The sequence below is a fragment of the Hyperolius riggenbachi genome, chromosome 5 (genome assembly GCF_040937935.1).
Source record: "Hyperolius riggenbachi isolate aHypRig1 chromosome 5, aHypRig1.pri, whole genome shotgun sequence".
Taxonomy (NCBI): Eukaryota; Metazoa; Chordata; class Amphibia; order Anura; family Hyperoliidae; genus Hyperolius; species Hyperolius riggenbachi.
In genome coordinates, this window is record NC_090650.1 from 305,204,789 (window position 1) to 305,224,310 (window position 19,522).

A 19,522-nucleotide genomic window follows, 5' to 3' on the forward strand; every position below is an offset into this window, starting at 1 on the left:
TGAAGGGAATATTAAAAAAAAGAGATACTTAAAGAGACACTGAAGCGAGACTAAATCTCGCTTCAGCTCTCATATATAGCAGGGGCACGTGTGCCCCTGCTAAAACGCCGCTATCCCGCGGCTAAACGAGGGTCCCTGACCCCCCAACCCACCCCCCGCAAACCTTGGTCGGAAATCTGGTCGCAGATTAGCCCTTCCTAGAGGCAGGGCTAACGGCTGCAGCCCTGCCTCACAGCGCCTCTATCAGACACGCATCGCCGCCTCTCCCCCGCCCCTCTCAGTGAAGGAAGACTGAGAGGGGCGGGGGAGAGGCGGAGATACGCGCTGACAGACGCGCGTGGTGCAGGGCTGTGGCGGTTAGCCCTGCCCCAACCAGGAAGCGCTCCCCCGCATTACGGAGGGGATTTGGGGGGACAGGGACCCCCGTTAAGCCGCGGGATAGCGGCGTTTTAGCAGGGGCACACGTGCCCCTGCTATATATGAGGTCTGAAGCGAGATCTATTCTCGCTTCAGACTCTCTTTAAGGAAAGGGAAGGCTTTGAGTCCTATAAAGCCTTCCTGTTCCTCTCGCGGTCCCTGCGTTCCAGCGCTGGCTCTTCCATTCAAATCTCCCACTGCAAGAGGCTTCGGAAGTCTTCTGGAGCCCGAGTGCTCCTGAACACGGGTGGCTCTCTACTGCACATGCAGGAGAGAGCGTGCTCACGCATGTGTAGTACTGAGCGGCTTGTCTCCAAACTGTTGGTCAGAGACTGCTAACGGGGGAGCCTGTGATGGAATGAGAGGATCGGGAAGGCTCTATAGGACCCAGAGCCTTCCCTCTCCTTAGGTGAGTATCTGTTTATTGTTTGTCTTTTTTTAAATTTCGTTTCAGACTAACTTTAAGTGGCAGAAGTTGGAACTTTTGCCTGGGTCATACGAAAACCTAGAGGTAAAAAAAAAAAAAAAAAAGTGTGAAATAGCAGTCACATAAGTCTCTTGGATTTAAAGGGAACCTGAAGTGAGGAAAATTATTTAAAATAAACACATGACGTAGCTGCAAATAAATATTACATACTAACCTCACTGTCAGTTCCTCTCAGAAGCTCACCATTTTCTTACAGTGATCCCTTCCAGTTCTGACAAGATTTTGTCAGAACTGAAATATACCAGTTGCTGTCAGTTATATATCAGATCAGCAGCTGTCAGTTACAACTGAATGTGCAAAGTAATGTTCAAGTTTCCCCGTGGCTCAGGTGGGTGATATTACAGTTTAACAGTGTGCTGAACAGGAAGCTGTTATGGGGTAATGGCCATTTTTAAACGGAGAAATCCATTGATCACAGTGGACAAATGAGACGTGGGAGAGGAGAAAGGGATTGAGTAGTAGACTCTGCGGGAGGTATGTATGACCTATGTATGGTTATTTTGACTTTTTATTTTCAGTTCAGGTTCTCTTTAATAGCAGTAGAAAACTTGGTAATTATTCCAATGAGAGTCATCTAGATGATCTTGGAACCTTCCATAGACAAAAACAACAAGTAATGCTTGACTGTTTGGACTGGCCTAAAGAAGCAGCAGGTGTGATCTCATGGAACGTGTTGGGGTTAAAGTGTTTAGTAAAAGGGGAGGGAGGATATTATGTCATTTGTGGGATTTTTTTTTACCAAATGAAAAAGAAAAAAAACAAAGGTAGCCAAAGTCCACATTAAGAGGTATTAAAAGTATCCAATTAGCAATATTTTAACACCTGCATTACATTAGTTGTACAGTAAACAAAGCCTGAAGCTTAGTGCTCAGCTTGTTATTTTAGTGGATGGATTAAAGATCAGCATTATTTTACTGACAAGTATAAGATTAGTGTCAGGGTGAGTTTAGAGTAATGCATAAAATACACGGCTTGATTAGCCGCCGGATCGACCCCAGCCGCGTCCCCGCGAATCGATTACCGCTTGTCCCCGCTGGCGCTTCCTTATCAGCGCTCGATTCCCTGCCATTGTCCGCCGGCGGGGAGCAGGCGAGGGCCGAGCGACTTGATCGGGCCAGCTGAATATTATCAGCTGGCCGGATCAGCTGGTCGATACACGGTACAGAAACGTACCGTGTATCCCCAGCATAAGGGTTAAAGGCAAGTGGCTGATCCTGGAGCTATAAAGATGTGAATGAACAGCTCCTCGGCTGTATATGTGCATGTGACTGTATATACTACTTTTATATCATTATTTTTTATGATTACTATTGTGTTTAAACTGTATATTCTTTATAACTTGTACAGCATAATTGTAAGTGCAAATTTCAGTTAATATAATTGCATATACTTTGCTTGCATAATAACTTACCAGGTTATAACTGTATATAACAGTACAAAAGGCTCCATTCTGGGATGAGTAAATCTGAAGACATAACAATAGTTGTTTAGGTGATACTTTTAATGACTAACTGTAAAAGATTTCTTTGCAAGCTTTCTAAACTTTAAAGAGAACCCGAGAAGGGCAGATGGGACAAAGAGACATGCTCTCTGCCGCCACCACCACCGCCGCACTATAGCCCCCCGAGATTAGCGACAATATTTGTCTCTATCTCAGAGGTAAACACAGGGAGAGGGATTCCCTGTTCAAAACGCCCGCCAGGGGCGGTCCTACAGGGTCTCCAGAGCTGCCATTGGGCAGCTTTCTCTCCCTGGCCGCGCCCCCGCCTCCCTGCACGCTGCGAGAGACATGCAGTCTCTCCTTGCAGCGTTGTGACTAAACAAAAGTGAAAGTGGGCCACTGCGGCCCACAGGAGCGGCGGTTTTTGCGGCTACCTTATCTGCTCAGCCCCCCGGATCAGGTAGCCTAATTTTTTTCATTTTTTGAGCCTACCTCAGGCTCTCTTTAAGTTTCTTCTTCAGGCATGTTTCAGAACTGGACCAGAACCGTACAGTTAAAAACACCCACAAAGGACAATAATATCTTCCCTCCCTTTGCACTAAACACTTTAACCCCAACATATTCCATGAGATCACACCTGATGCTTCTTTAGGCCACTCAAAACCGTGCCAGCAGACTGGGGCAGTCGGGTAATGAATACTTTGTATGGTTCTGAAACATGCCTGAAGAAGCAACTTACATTTTTGAAAGCTTGCCAAGAAATCTTGTACAGTTAGTCACAAAAGGTATCACCTAAACAACTTTTGTTCTTATGTCTTCGGATTCTCTCCATGACTAATACTGGACCCACACGCAACTAGCTTCACCTAAGTAAAGCAGATGATAACTTTTCCCCACCCATCTGAAATCAATAACGGAATTCATAGAAAATATGGCAACTTATTTCCTTTTAGCATTTTTATTTTTTATTTTTGCTGCAAGCTAGAATTCTTATGTGTAAAGTGAGGTGGATCCACTCAAACCAGCCCACAATCGCCAGGAGCACGATGCAGGTGTTACAGACCAACTTGCAATTGGAAAGGAAAAGGTTTTTATTTTCAAATAATTGTGGACAATCAACAAGCTGGTAGCTCACATTTATCGGGAATCAGCTGTTCATTGTCTGCCGCTTTTTGAAAACAAAATTGGACATTTTAAACAGATGTGCTGGTGGGCGGATCTTTTTCTGTCCAATAATTCTTACACAGTCTCATTTATTTTATGGGCTTATTTAGTCTTGTCACTGGTGATTGTGGATATTAATGGTGGCTTAATTTGATTGCCATCTCCTTGTCAATATGCCATTGTTGAGATATAGTACTGCAATGATCCTGATGTACTGATTGGAGTTAGACTGAGATACAGGATTTTATTCACCCTTCAGATGAATAAACACTTTGAAATTATATATTTTAAAGAAAAAAAATCTCGAAAAATCATAAAATGTAAAATACCTATAAGGTGTACATTTGTCCCATACATACAGGGAGTGCAGAATTATTAGGCAAGTTGTATTTTTGAGGAATAATTTTATTATTGAACAACAACCATGTTATCAATGAACCCAAAAAACTCATTAATATCAAAGCTGAATGTTTTTGACAGTAGTTTTTAGTTTGTTTTTAGTTTTAGCTATTTTAGGGGGATATCTGTGTGTGCAGGTGACTATTCCTGTGCATAATTATTAGGCAACTTAACAAAAAACAAATATATACCCATTTTAATTTATTTTTACCAGTGAAACCAATATAACATCTCAACATTCACAAATATACATTTCTGACATTCAAAAACAAATCAATGACCAATATAGCCACCTTTCTTTGCAAGGAGTCTCAAAAGCCTGCCATCCATGGATTCTGTCAGTGTTTTGATCTTTTCACCATCAACATTGCGTGCAGCAGCAACCACAGCCTCCCAGACACTGTTCAGAGAGGTGTACTGTTTTCCATCCTTGTAAATCTCACATTTTATGATGGACCACAGGTTCTCAATGGGGTTCAGATCAGGTGAACAAGGAGGCCATGTCATTAGATTTTCTTCTTTTATACCCTTTCTTACCAGCCACGCTGTGGAGTACTTGGACACATGTGATGGAGTATTGTCCTGCATGAAAATCATGTTTTTCTTGAAGGATGCAGACTTCTTCCTGTACCACTGCTTGAGGAAGGTGTCTTCCAGAAACTGGCAGTAGGACTGGGAGTTGAGCTTGACTCCATCCTCAACCAGAAAAGGCCCCACAAGCTCATCTTTGATGATACCAGCCCAAACCAGTACTCCACCTCCACCTTGCTGGCGTCTGAGTCGGACTGGAGCTCTGTGCCCTTTACTAATCCAGCCACGGGCCCATCCATCTGGCCCATCAAGACTCACTCTCATTTCATCAGTCCATAAAACCTTAGAAAAATCAGTCTTGAGATATTTCTTGGCCCAGTCTTGACGTTTCAGCTTGTGTGTCTTGTTCAGTGGTGGTCGTCTTTCAGCCTTTCTTACCTTGGCCATGTCTCTGAGTATTGCACACCTTGTGCTTTTGGGCACTCCAGTGATGTTGCAACTCTGAAATATGGCCAAACTGGTGGCAAGTGGCATCTTGTCAGCTGCGCGCTTGACTTTTCTCAGTTCATGGGCAGTTATTTTGTGCCTTGGTTTTTCCACATGCTTCTTGCGACCCTGTTGACTATTTTGAATGAAACGCTTGATTGTTCGATGATCACGCTTCAGAAGCTTTGCAATTTTAAGAGTGCTGCATCCCTCTGCAAGATATCTCACTATTTTTGACTTTTCTGAGCCTGTCAAGTCCTTCTTTTAACCCATTTTGCCAAAGGAAAGGAAGTTGCCTAATAATTATGCACACCTGATATAGGGCGTTGATGTCATTAGACCACACCTCTTCTCATTACAGAGAGGCACATCACCTAATATGCTTAATTGGTAGTAGGCTTTCGAGCCTATACAGCTTGGAGTAAGACAACATGCATAAAGAGGATGATGTGGTCAAAATACTCATTTGCCTAATAATTCTGCACTCCCTGTATCATCATATCATACATCCTATATAAATGGCATATGAGTTGCTTTTTTCCCCATGTTACTGTCACTTACAGTAGATTGTACTTACAGTACAGTAGATTGTAAACATTTGTAAACATCTGTCAGGTTTTGGACCAGTTCATGTCCTCATAGGTCCATACGAACTCACCAGCACACCACCAATTAAAGCACACCTTTATTGTGCATCCACAATTTTCCACAATGTAACCACATGCCTTGATAAAAGCGGGACCCTGCGCTGCCCCCGAAACAATTGTTGGAAAATTGTGGATGCACAATAAAGGTGTGCTTTAATTGGTGGTGTGCTGGTGAGTTCGTATGGATATATTGGAAACGTGGTACTGCCTATACCACTTCACCAAGCACCCCAAGAATTTGAGATTGGAAGGTGTGCCTGCTTCACTTGGAGAGACTGCATGTCCTCATAGGGGATTCTTAACCCCAAAAGCACTTACTGAAGGGCAGTTGCTCAGTACAACTGCCAGAGGACTGTTAAGTGAGTAAGGTAGCCAGCTGGCATCTTTATATAGATTCTTTCCAGGAAGTGCTTTTTAAGGCATGAAGGAAATGCTGAGAATTACCCATGTGTTGGATTAGTCCAAAGGCTGTCAGATTTTTACCACATACTGTATGTGACAGCAACATTGGGAAACCGTAATGAATCATTCATTATATACTGGGAGAAATATACATCTTATAAGTATACAAAAGCGTGTGCTACATTTTAAACCTTTTTTTAGGGATTGTACAGAAAAGGAGACTTCCAAGTTGATGAAAAATTTTATATATATACATATATATGTTACATATTACGGCCCTTATTCAATTCGCTATTTCTCCTAATTTTCTTTCCTGTTAGATCATTTTGCTTATAGTGTTTAAAATATCTTTTCAGCTCTGCAATTACCAAAGTACCAAAAAGTAGGTGAAAAAGTAAAAGTATTTTCTTGCGTGCTGGTGACTTAAAAGGCATTTCTTGATAAGTGTGAAAATATCACCCAGGATAAAACTTAGGAGAAAAGGTGAATTGAATAAGGGTCCATGCCTTCCTCTTATGCAAGGTGTTGCTATTACTGTACATATAGGGTGAACCTTGTGTCACAGCCCTGCTAGCCAGGTATTGTTGCTACCTCTGACCGCCATTATGGATCAGTCAGTGGAGTTGACCCACATAGGCATATTTTGAGCAGGAGGAAGGTTTTTTAGCTAAACGGCAACTGACATCCTTAAAGAAAACCTGAACTGAAAATTAAAAGACAAAATAAACATACGCAAGTCATACTTACCTCCTGCGTAGTCTACTCCTCAATCTATTTTTCCTCTCCTGCGTCCTGTTTGTCCACTGTGATCAATGGAATTCTCCGTCCTCCATTTTGAAAATAGCTATTACCCCATAACCGCTTCCTGGTCAGCACAGTGTTAAACTGTAACATCACCCACTTGAGCCATAGGGAAACATGGACACATCAGTTCTCCTCTCAGCTGTAACTGACAGCAACTGATATATAACTGACAGCAACTGATATATTTCAGTTCTGACAAAATGTTGTCAGAACTGGAAGGGATCACTGTAAAAAGAAAATGGTGGGCTTCTGAGAGGAACTGATGGCAAGGTAACTATGTAATGTCCATTTGAAGTTACCTCATGTGTTTATTTTAAATAATTTTGCTCAGTACAGGTTCTCTTTAACCTTGCCTGAGCTTGTATCAAAGCATTTTCATTGCAGGCATTGTAGTTTTCTGCTGAGTCTTTCTCACTGAATTGGATCCAATGAAAACTTAATTACTAGTTTGTCATGTCTGGGAAACTCTGTCAGATGCTGTTCTTGTTGATATGTAATTATAGCACTGCATGCAGTAAAGCGATTTTTATGCCTCAAGTATTCTGTGGGTATACTGTGACGTAAAACATTATAAAAAACTGAGGCAGTTGAAATCGTCCCTCTACACTCTACCAATACTCTTTTCCTTTTCCTTTTTTTTCATCCTTCGTTCCCATAATTTATCTGCTGGTGTCCAGGGCACAGGAGAAAGTCTCCTCCCCCTATTGCCAGCCACACAGCTGCTGCAATGCAAAGATTGCTTATAACTGTAGAATGCATAGCAGATAACTTGACTCCCCCGAACGCCCCCAGCCAGTATGCAATTTGTATACTTCTATGCCCCTACCCACTGCAATGCTGTAGCCAGCCCTCACGTCCTCTGGATTTTCTGCTGCTATGTAAAAGTTTTGCTTGTTCACTTAGTCTGGTGATGCATAGTCATTTTCATCCCCCTGTTATGGGGGCGATTCATTAAGCATTACAGCAATCGGTAATGCAGAAAACAGCTGACTTTGCCGGGCACTTACGAAAATGTCAATTCATAAAGGCTGTTGCCGCATGAAAAGCTGAAATGATCAAGCAGTGAGGTAAATTACTGACTTGTGCGGTAAATACCTCAACACGCCAGTAAATGTCAATTCATAAAGCCTACAACATGCGGTAAAGCCACAAAACCACACCGCCTGCTTTTAAGTGGTGACTGTGAAGTGGTGACAGTGCAGAGACTGTGCTGGGAGCCGTGACTCATAAGCAAAAGCCGTGAAAACTGTGACTGACAGGATCAGGGAGCCAATAGAAACAGCCCCTGTTCTCCTTCAAGTCTGAATGATAGAATCTGATAGGACCTGCAGCCTTTTCAAGCCTCAGGCAGGACAAGCTTTTAAACCCACCCCCCACCCAGGCATCAGCAGAGGAATCGGAACAAAACTTGCTTCCCCTACATTCTTTGCCTGTTTTAACTCTTGGGTTCCTGTTTGAAGATGCGTAGGAGCTAGTGGGAAAATTCACCTAAGCATGGCATGTGTAAAATGTGTAGTTTCTTGAAGTTCTTCTAAACTGTGGCAATTACATAGGATGTTAAGACTAATAGACATAAAACATGTACATCTAAAGGGATGTCGGGATGCCTCATAATTTCCTCACTGCATGGAACAGCTTGTAACCACACAGAGACACTTCACTCTTTTCTGCTGTTAGGAACAGGTTTTTTGTCAATGGGCTTCGGTAATTTACCAAAGTTCTACCGCACCTGTGAAAATGTTTATGAATTGGCACACAAGTCTAAAATACCGAATGCGGTATTTTCCCAACCAGACTGTTTTTTCACACAGCCTTTTATGAATCGACCCCAATGTGTTTTTTTTTTTGTTTTTGTTTTTTTTTTTTTGTTTGTGGTTGCTTTGTGTTTATAATCTGTGCTCCTTACTAATTTATTGTACAGGGTGTAAAATGTTCACATTTTATTATTAAAGAATAACCGTAATAGTACTCTGTACACTGTTGCCATTTTCCTGTTGCAGTGCTGTCCATCAAAGTGGGTAGAGAGGAAAACAAAGTGATTGGCCTGAGTAGCATTGAATTGATTCACATTGGCAGAATACCTATGTAGCATTACAGTTCCACTACTTTGACGGTAATCTCTAGTCATTAAAGGGACTCCGAGCACCTCTCATGGGCATGCCTTTAAGACAGACAACTTCCAACTAAGTTGTGCTATGTCCCCTCTGGAGTAGCCTCTTGCAATGGCCATGCTTGTCACTTCCTCTTCCTGCTTCATTCAGTGATGCACTTCTCTAACTGAGAAGACAGGATGACCCGGAAGTTATAACATAGCCAAGATGGCAGCCGCGATTTTTAAATTGAAATCGAACGAAAACTATTTGGTGTAGAACGGCAATTCAGGCATCAAATGAAAGAGGAGAGCACAAGCTACAGAAAGATATGCATCTTTAAGTACTTTGGAGTACTGGTCGGAGTCTTAAAGGCAGACCCATGAGAGGTGCTCGGAGTCCCTTTAAAACGGTTCTGAACTCTTACACTGAAAAAAAGATGAACACAGGGAAATCCACCGTGTCCACCCTGCGTGTGTTTATAGTGAACAGCCTGTCTAATTCTTCCTTCTCACCAAGTATTGGACTAGTGTAATTTGAGCTCCCAGCTGTCTGTTGAGTTAAGAGCTAAAATGTAAACACAGGAGTCTAATAACCCTTTCTGTGCTCCCAGCAAATCAGGAAGTAACTACGGTACACTGCAGCACCTGTGAAGGAGCTTTATAAGCTGTAACAAGGAAATGTTTTTCTGTAAAGGTTATTATGCTGTTGCTTATCTTTTAGAGCAGAAAGGAAGTTCTGAGTCCAGGTCTGCTTTAAAGAACTAGCAACACAAGGGCTGTTTCACACTGCAAGAGCTTTGTTCTAAGTGCTTGTGATTTTAAAAGCTCTTGCTAATGTAATGCTATGTGTGTGTTCTCACTGGAGCGATGTGATTTTATAAAAATCACCAATAGAATTGCATTAGCAAGAACTTTCATAATCACTAGCACCTAAAAAGTGTAAACCAGCTCTAAAAAAACTCAAAATACTTTGTGTCCCAAAATTAAATAAAGCTCAGTAATGGCAATTTCAGTTCTTGGCCGTTTGTCTATAAGAGAGGTTGTAGGCAAAACCAGGATTCCCATCTTTATTTAGTTCAATAAAAAGATCAACTCAATTGAAACTGTTTTTTGATCGACAAATCTCAATTAATTTGAAATAAAATTTGTTTAAATTTCCATTCACCCTATAAAATGAATAATTTTAATAAATATTTTAAAAAAATGAAATAGAATTGGGTGTGACACATTAACAAGGCTCCCTTCTTCTGTCTGCATTCCTTGCTGACTGATGACATTCTTAAATTTTGAAATGCGGAAATTATGAGAATATTTTTAACACAGTCTATAATAATGTATTGCACTTCTGTTACATGAATGGCTATACCGGGTAGCACAATATCCACGGCCTTCCATTATAAATTTGAGATCATAGTTTTGAATAGGAGTCTTTACTCATTGTGGTGACAGTCAGACAAATGACCAGAATGTAATGGGTGCTTTTTTGTAGTTGGAAAATTTGTTTCTAACTTGGTGTTTCTTACTCACCCAACTTTCACATGAAATGACTATTTGCTTAGATGAAGTAATGTTCAAGCCCCTGTTGTTTAGGGAACTAATACCATAGATGCCTAGACAACTGTCTTTTTGTGAGGATGATTTAACTTCCCTGGCCCAATTGCACGTTTCCAGAGGGCATAGAATGGTTGCTAGGATACATGTTTTTCTCTTGCCTTATTGTATGCAAGAACTGGGTCTTTTTCTAAAAGGAAAAAAAGAATAAAGATGAAATGCATTTATCTTACTCAATTGCTTCACGCAGTGGATGAAAATGGATTTTAGTTATAGCCCATATTTTCAAATTGTGTGCCTAAAACTGGCAGCACACATAATTGTACATCCCCTTCTTTGTTCTCCATAGTTTAAAAAGTGAAAGGAGTCGAACTCCAGCAGAGATGGTGGTTTTGTTGTTTGTCAATTTTCCCAATTGCAGATGTAAAGCACCATCATTGAGGGCCTGAGATGGATTTTGATTGTCACATGCCGGCCTTTTTTAGATCCAGGGACTGCTGGATCTACTTCATTACTAAAATCTCATAATTTATGCCGTAGTGTCTTTAAAAATAACAGGAGCTTTAAAACTAAAAGGAGCTATTTTTGCTGGAGGAAACAAAAGCACCAGTCCCTTGTTGATCTTCAGCTTGCATATTTTATTGGCAGGCTTCTTCATTTGGTTTGTCATTTGCATTTGGTTTGCCACTACAAAAACAGAAATAACACTTTGAAACCTCCTTAGTATTCTGCAGGGGTGCTAGAAGGGCCTAATCAGCTGTCTTCTGTGAAAAAGCTGCTTTATGTGACAGGAAAATGCCAGTCTCTATGGTAGAGGGGCATACAATGGGGACTTTTAAAGGGGAAAAAAAATCAGGATCTAAACATACTCAGTTTATACCAAACAAACATGACTCATTAAAGAGGAACTTCAGCCTAAACAAACATACTGTCATTAAGTTACATTAGTTATGTTAATTAAAATACATGGGTAGTAACAGGTTACCTACTCTGTTTTAAAAGAACAGGCAAATGTTTGATTTCATGAGGGCAGCCATCTTTTTGGTTGAAAGGAGGTGACAGGGAGCATGAGGCACAGTTCCAACTGTCCTGTGTGCTGATCACCCCTCCCAGTTGCTAGGCAATGTGAACAACAACATAGGAAATCTCATCATGCTTTGCACAGCATCAGGGAAAAAAGCTAGGGCAGTTTTCAGATGGGAGATGGCAGATGGGTGGAGCTTAGCTAAAAATGATGCTTTGGTAAGAAACACAAAGTTCTGATGTTGTGAAATTGTTAAAGAAACACCAAGCCTTTTCAGTTATGCTGAGTAGATTTTTAGTCCAGAGGTTCACTTTAAAGTGTATCTTCGCTAACTGGAATGGGACAGATTTGATTTCAGTGTTACCAGGTTTAATTATTAAAAATAGGGTTTTGTTTTTTTTTTGTTTTGTTTTTTGAAGTCTAGAAATTTGACCAACAAGTTGTTGGACCATGCTGCTTCTATATTTACAATAAGTATTTTCACCTGTTTTGCTTTGATATGCAGTGTGTTCTATTAACATTATTTAACTTTTCAGCTACATGTATCTGTTGGGATATACAGCTACACATGATCTGTTATAGTGATTTCTGGCTGTTAATTTCCACTGAAAATGCCTTCTATAGGTTTTATCTAGTAATAAGTAATTTTTAGCAGCTTTTTAGCTGTATCCGTTTTATGATAAAGCATTTAGTATACGGATCAAGCGCCCTGACTGCACCGGCTGCATGTGTATTTCAAATGTGTTACTGAAGTCTAAATGTCATCATGTTTACCAAGCAACATGCTAGTTACATTGAATAAACCTATCAAGCTACATATTATCACTATAGTTCTCCATTAAAAGTGACACTAAGCGTAAATAAACTTCTGAAATAATGAATTGTATGTGTAGTATGGATTATAAATAGAACATTAGTAGCAAAGAAAAGTCTCGTATTTTTATTTTCAGTTATAGATTTTTTTATATAATAATTCATCATTCTATCATATTTTCTATTTACAAACACTCTGTATGTAAACTATAAAACAGACCAGAGCTTATGACCCTTTGAACTTTCCTGCAGTAAAACCTTAAACAAGAAACCGTGAGAGACCGGTTGAGATAAGTGCTTCAGAAAACAGGACTGTCTTGGACTCAGGTTGGGTCAGAGAGTTCAGAGAAGCTCTTTTGCATAGATATCAAGTGAAGTTTCTCAACTCTTCCTGTACTGGAACCTATATGAGACTGTTTTCTTTGCAACTAATGTTCTATTTCTTAGCTGTACCACGCATACAATTCATTATATCATAAGTGTATTTTTGCTTCAGGTTTGCTTTAAGTAAGGTGTTGGGCTGAATACATTTTAAACCAATTTTTTTCAGTTCCTACTTATATTATATATAGTTTCTTCCTTGTCCTTGCTTGGTAAATTGACCGGCATTGCCCTGCTCAGTAACACTAAGGACATGTTGTAAATTGAGAAAGCAGCACTCTGAAGAGAAACCACTTCTTCTCTAAATAATATTGAGTTCATTGCCATCTCGTTCCCTGTTAAGTAAATGTGTCCACTTTCTGACCAGAAAAAAAGTGATAACGGACATTTACACCAGTAAAAATGGGTATTGCATTGTAAGCCTACCTAAAACTAAAAATAACATCTATTTGACATCACTTCTGGTAAATCAGGGAAGGATAAACGTTAGCTGGGCCAAGTATCCAGTCCCCTTTGTGCACCTCTCTGTAGATTTGTCTGGCTGCTGTTATTGATGGCTCATGAGTGAATAAATATGGCAGGAGCACAGGTGCAGGGAAAGCCCATACATATTCATTTAGATAATAAAAAACCAGTATAATTTCTGAAGAAAATCTGCTCATTCATCCTTGCTGAAGTGCCTTGACTAGTGCATAAGTGTGTCACTAATAATGCTTGTAACATTTCATGAAGGATCCATGATTGCTGTAGAAGGGAATAAAATCAATGATACGTGATTTCATTTATTACCTAGCAAAAAAATCAGTTCCCTTCCTGCGCTTATAAAAACACGGTAAAGCTGAATTCTGCTGCAGATAAATATAGTCTGACTGATTCACTTTCAAATATAAAATATGATCATAAGTGCTTCTTGAAGTTATCATTTGGTGTCTACTGTTAAGTGTTCTGGGTTAGAGAGCTCTCTTGCCACCTCTGTACTGGCAGCATTGTGCAAGGCTGAGTCACATGACTATGAGGTATCACCCCCACTTTGGGCTGGAGCAATGGATGAAAAAGCAGCTGCAGTGGTCGCATAACTGCAAATAACATGCAAATTAAAATATTCAGGTAGGTTCTGGAGTGTAATATGGTTTTGTCTTAGCAAATATGAGAATTCAGTTTTCTATTATATTATGTTGTAGTGGCAGATTATGAGTAAAGTTACTAAAACAATTTTGATGCTGCAGAGTCTAAAGAAGATCCAAGCAATGGACAGAGATGTACCTGACAGAGGCTGCCCTGACCTCGATGAACTGAAGAATTCAGACTGGGTAAAATCTCAAGACTAGCCACATTTCTTGTAGATGGTGTGTGTGTGTGAGTATATGTGTGTGTGTTCACCCCAACACCACTGCTTAATGGGTTGTGGCTACATTTAAGTGGCTCCCATAGTTCCCAGGAGATCAGGTTATCACAGTGTCCATATGTGCAGGGAGAGAACACAGTTGCTGTTGCAAATCTGGTCTCTCCTCGGAAATCTGCAGTGAGGTGTGAATAAGTTACTGGCAACCGCTTCTGCTTTTGTGTTTTAAAAAAATTATAAAAATAAAATAATTTACCTTTTAGTTAAAATAAATGTTTGTAAAATAATGTAAACATAAAATGAAAATAACATCATAATAAAAATAGCAATAATAAAAAATATATTTGGGATGGAAAAAAGGATGAGGACGGCAGGGCTAGTAGATGAAAGCCAAACTAATATCGGTTGCCCTGTGTGAATGCAGACCTATAGTGTTGGAAAAATGAATGAAACACCATAAAACCCCATAAAACCTCCTCACTCCGTAGTAGCGGGGTTCGGGGTGGCTTGCACTCGCTTACCAAAGTGCTCAGAAGTCTGAAAATAGTGCACTGTTATATGGTCAGGTAACATTGTATAAAACCATAACTAATGCATCTTATTTCAAAATAAGTTAATCGGACTACATGCATCTAAGATTAACCCTATCCATGGGTAGCATTCTATCAGAGTAGCCAGTGAGAGCCGAACCTTCTGCTTACGTTAGATATTATTTATAATAGCGAATCAAAAACATCAATGAAATATGGAAAAGTACGGTATTACTAAAACTAAATACAACTTTAAAGGAACCTATAAACACAGTATCCTTTAGGTCTAACCTGCAGGACAATTTTATTTTGTCATTTATAGCCTAAGGGGCCCATTGCTTCTGTTTTCAAAATGATGTACGTCTCTCGTCTTAACAACATTCTATAGTGATCGCCACCTCTTCTGCGGTCTTCAATTTTTTTCCAGGCCAGCAAAAGTAATGCACCCACCCTTTCCCACACGCTCTTCTCTCGTGTGAAATGGCCCTAGTGCGGCCTTTGCCAGATTTAATTAACCTTGAATGTTCCTGCACTCTTACAAATATAGGTCTGGTTGTTTCGTCTATGTAATATTATTTACACGGACACATTAAGATGTACACTACATAAGGAGTATGACAGCTAATGAAACGCTTAACAGTAAACTGTTATTTACTAAAGTCAATAAACTTCCTGCCCTGCAGTGAGTATGTCACTAGCTGTGGGATGGCTCTATGAGACAGGGTCATCGCACCGCTAACATTAGGTGTGTAACTGGCCTCAAGGAATGTACAAAACTGCACATTCCTTTAAAAATCACTTTGCAAATTGAATTGCAAAATAGCTATTGCTAAGTGCTTTGAGATCGCATTTTGCAGTGTGAACTAAATCCTACACCATATAATTGTTTCTAGTGTCTCACTGATTTTTAAACATTGCTGTGATTTTAGAAATAATTGAAATGCTTGTTAATGGTCTGTTAGCTGGCTTATTCTCCGTTCTGTGTCTCCTTAGGCCAGGTTCTGGGTTCAGGTTATGCGTGATCTTCGCGATGGAGTGAAACTGAAGAAGGTGCAGGAACGCCAGTATAATATGTTACCCATTGAATATGAGCTCACCCCATATGAGATGCTGATGGACGATATTCGTTCAAAACGCTACACATTAAAGAAGGTTATGGTGAGTGATGTAAATGAATAGTGCCTTTCCTAGAAGGTGTAGTATTGGCTGCTTTCATTACTCTTTTCACTATTGCACAGTTTACATCTAATCATATTGTGCCTCTTTCTACTTGCAGGTTCAGGGTGACATCCCTCCGCGATTAAAGAAGAGTGCTCATGAAATAATCTTGGATTTTATACGCTCCCGACCCCCGTTAAATCCTGTATGTATTCCTACTCTGTAGTAATCACGCTTTCTGTGCTTTTAGCTCATCTGCCTTAATGACTTGTAAATTCCATGGTAGCAGGACTGCATTGATATTTGTGCTCATGCTCTTACCATAAAAGCAGATTATTTATCTGAACAGCTGCCACTGTTTTCCCTGTTGTGATAATGAGGTCAAATGAGTTTTGGAACTAACTCTTCCAGTGTTAAAAATCTAAACGGGTTACAGGAAATGTCATAATATCTTCAATAATTGCTCATGGTGCGCACAGACTTTCTTTCTTTTTTTGATTTACATTCCATTCACTTTTTTGGTTAAAGGGATCCAAGCAGCTTTTTTTCTGCAGTTTTTTTCTGCAGTTTTCCCTGGTTTCTAATAGTTGTAGGAGATTACATTTTCTCCCCTCCCCTTCCCTCTGCCCTTATTTTTCCAGGGGAAGGTGTGAATGTAATCAAGTGTGACCCTCTAAACTGTTTGTAGTACAGTGTGCTATCTGCCCATCCCCCTGCTGATGAAAGCTTTTGTTTGCTCATTTAGATCAATTACAGCAATCCTTATCTGCCTGCTCTTTCTGTGGACAGACAGCAGGCCACTGAACTAGAGCAATAGCCTCTAGCAAACGTTTAAATGTAAAAATAGGTAGAAAGGATTTTTTTTAGTAATGAGCCACATTGTTAGCATATGTGTGTTATTGAGATGCCCTGGGTGCTAAAAATGGTGCTCGGTTCGGTAAAAAACTGGGAACACTCTACATATTACTGTTGCCCAGCAGGGATCAGGACACAATCCCTCGGGCAACAGTTTGGGGCTGCGGCTGTACAGTCACATTACTAGCCTGCAGTCTAGCGACATGTTCTGTCACTATGGAGGGCAGCAAAAGGGGCCAGCGTGCAGTGCACGACATAGAGAGCAAAGCGAGGGAGAGAACAGTACAGTCAGTCAGTATGCCAGGTCTCTCACTAAAGTATCGGGTCCCCGGTACACACAAGAGCTTCTCACCCAGGGAGGTCTTTAGCGGCTGACACAGCTGAGTTTAATCCTAATGTGTGTATGAACCTTTGCATAACTAACAGGGCTGCATGCCTTATCCATTAATTTCATTAAATGCTTTCATGTGCATGGTGTCTGTAAAGAAGCATGCAGCAGTGTGGGGAAGAAACGCCTCTTTAGTCTTAGTGCAGCTGGGTGGTGCACGTGCATTGTATGTTGCATCATAGTGTAACACCAAATATGTAGTGTGAAACAAGCCTCACTTCCAGCTTGCACAACTGCTGTATGTTATTTAATTATCTTCCAATGTCCTATCAGATGAGCATAGATCATTGTGCATGGAAGTAGAATGTGTGGAATGATCATTTTATGTATAAATAACATTTTCACATAAAACCTAGTGGTAACTCATCCTGTCCCTGTATCGAGTTTTATGGTGCCCCTTCTAGCTTTTAGTGAACCTACCCTCGTGCTAACCTCAGTACCTTACTTTTGCTTATCTTTAACATTTTGTCCTATCTTCTGTGCCTAAGGCCTCTTTTAGATGTGAGGCGGTTTGTCAAGCAGTTCATTGTCCTGTTTGCCACCCGCCAGTGCAGTTCAGGTGCGATTTAAATGCAGCCTTAATAACACCACGCATGTCAAGTGCTGACATGCGGTGGCGCTTCTCAATGGCAGAGGACCGTAGCATGTCGAGTCTGAGCATGCGCAGATCTGACTGTATAGGGGGGCTGCCTGTGTAGTGCTGGTATTGAGCGCTAACAGGCCGATGCAGGAGTGCAGCTGACAGGCAGTGAATTCACCGCATGTCAGTTGCCCATGTGAAAGCGGCCTTACACTACCCTCCTGTAAGCTTGAACTATATACTTCACCTCATTATTTTGTCTTCCAAACGCTTATCTCTAAAATTACCTTTTCCCACTTAAATTGTTTCTAGAAAACAACTTGTCATCAGATGTCCTGTTAATCTTAATATAACCCAATACCTTCACCTAAACTAACCCTGATGCTCACCTTGGGCAAGTCCAGTCTTTTTGTCTGTTTAGAGTTAATTCAAGTCCCAGATTTTTGCACAAAAGGATCTCCATACACATTTTAGCTAAGCAGTCTCCTCCACAGGTTCAACAAGTGTTTTAAAGAGGAGTCGCTTGAGAAGAGGTGGAAGGGTTTTGCGATGCAAGCTTTTTCATAATTAATATAATGGTACCTCATTAAGGACACATTTCAAAGCAATTTTGCTTCATAATGGTGGACCTAATCTATAATTTATGAAATAGTTGTTTTGGTATTTAATAACATTATCAGAACGCTTGCCTGTAGATACTTGTTTCAGGTGAGTAATTTTGAAGCCTATTATAGAATTCCCATTACTGCCAGCAAACTAGCAGTATTTAGACTGCAGCCAAAATGGCATTCTCCGTGTCTAATGGTACTAATATCTTGATTTCTTACAAGGTTTCTGCACGGAAATTAAAACCTACCCCGCCCCGTCCAAGAAGTCTGCATGAACGGATACTGGAGGAGATCAAGTCTGAAAGAAAGCTGCGTCCTGTCTCTCCTGATGAAATCAGACGTAGCAGACTAGGTAAGAGTGTATTTATTAGCTTATGGTGGACAGCTAAAAAGACTTGGCAAACATGATAAAAGACCGTTCCAAACAGATAATGTAAATTGTAGGTAGGCAAAGGAATTAATCCTTCAAATGTGTATATCTGCCAAGGTAGACCCCAGATGTCAAACTTCGAATTTGCCAGCAGTTCTCTATGTACACATCCATGTTCTTCTCAGAAAAATTGTTCATTCATTGAAGTGGTGGGATTGAAGTTAAAGTGGACTTGAACTTTTGCACAGGACAGAAGAAAAACATAGAGAAATGCACCCTGTGTGTATTTAGAGATTTTAGCCTTTTTAATTCCACCTCATTTGTGTCTAATCACAAGTTGTAATTTGATCTCTCCCCTGTGACTGCCATGGCAAACATGGCAGATTAGCTCAATTGAAAGCACAGGATGTTAACAATATGTCTGCTTTCATGAAAGCAAGAAGTAGATACACTGCAGATCTAATGCAGGATTTGTATTAGCTGTAACAAAGAAATGTTTTGTTTAAAGGTTATTATGTTGCATATCTTTTAGAGCAGAGAGGAAGTTCTGAATTCTGGTCCGCTTTAATAGCAAAAGCCACATATAGAATAGGATGTTGAACTGATAATATATTACACAAGCCTTTTCTGCCGTCCCACGCTTAACAGATATGTAAGATTAAATAAAGGCGTTGCAGTCCTCATTTGCATGCTGCAGACGAACGTGAGATGTTGGTGCTATTTATCAGTTAACAACCTACGAAGTGCAGAAACAAAAATATCAAATCACGTAATGAAATACTTTTGAAATAACACACATTTCTCCCAGGTACCCTGTTATGTAAACAAACCTCAACAAGATAAAAGGTGGGTTCAAACACACCCATTAAATCAAACCGAATCGGCTGTATAGGAGAAAAGAAGCTGGGTGAGGAAAAGTCTTGCTATAATATGGGTTGCAGAGTCGGAGTCAAGGAGTTGGAGCATTGTTTGGGTACCTGGAGTCGGTGGTTTCATTAATTGGGGAGATTGAGTTGCATGATTTTTTGTTCTGGCTCCAGTGCCCTACTATA

The 19,522-nt window shown here is 40.4% G+C and overlaps 1 protein-coding gene across 5 annotated transcripts in view; it reads left to right on the top strand.

The window, feature by feature from the left end:
• Positions 1-19,522, top strand: part of SPIRE1 (spire type actin nucleation factor 1) — a 257,639-nt gene that overhangs the window by 191,670 nt on the left and 46,447 nt on the right. For all 5 annotated transcript variants that reach the window (XM_068237134.1, XM_068237135.1, XM_068237136.1 and 2 more), the window contains exons 5-8: positions 13,866-13,949; positions 15,505-15,669; positions 15,788-15,874; positions 18,323-18,452. In XM_068237134.1, coding sequence (XP_068093235.1) covers positions 13,866-13,949; positions 15,505-15,669; positions 15,788-15,874; positions 18,323-18,452 — 466 coding nt within the window. The remainder of the gene's footprint in view (positions 1-13,865; positions 13,950-15,504; positions 15,670-15,787; positions 15,875-18,322; positions 18,453-19,522) is intronic.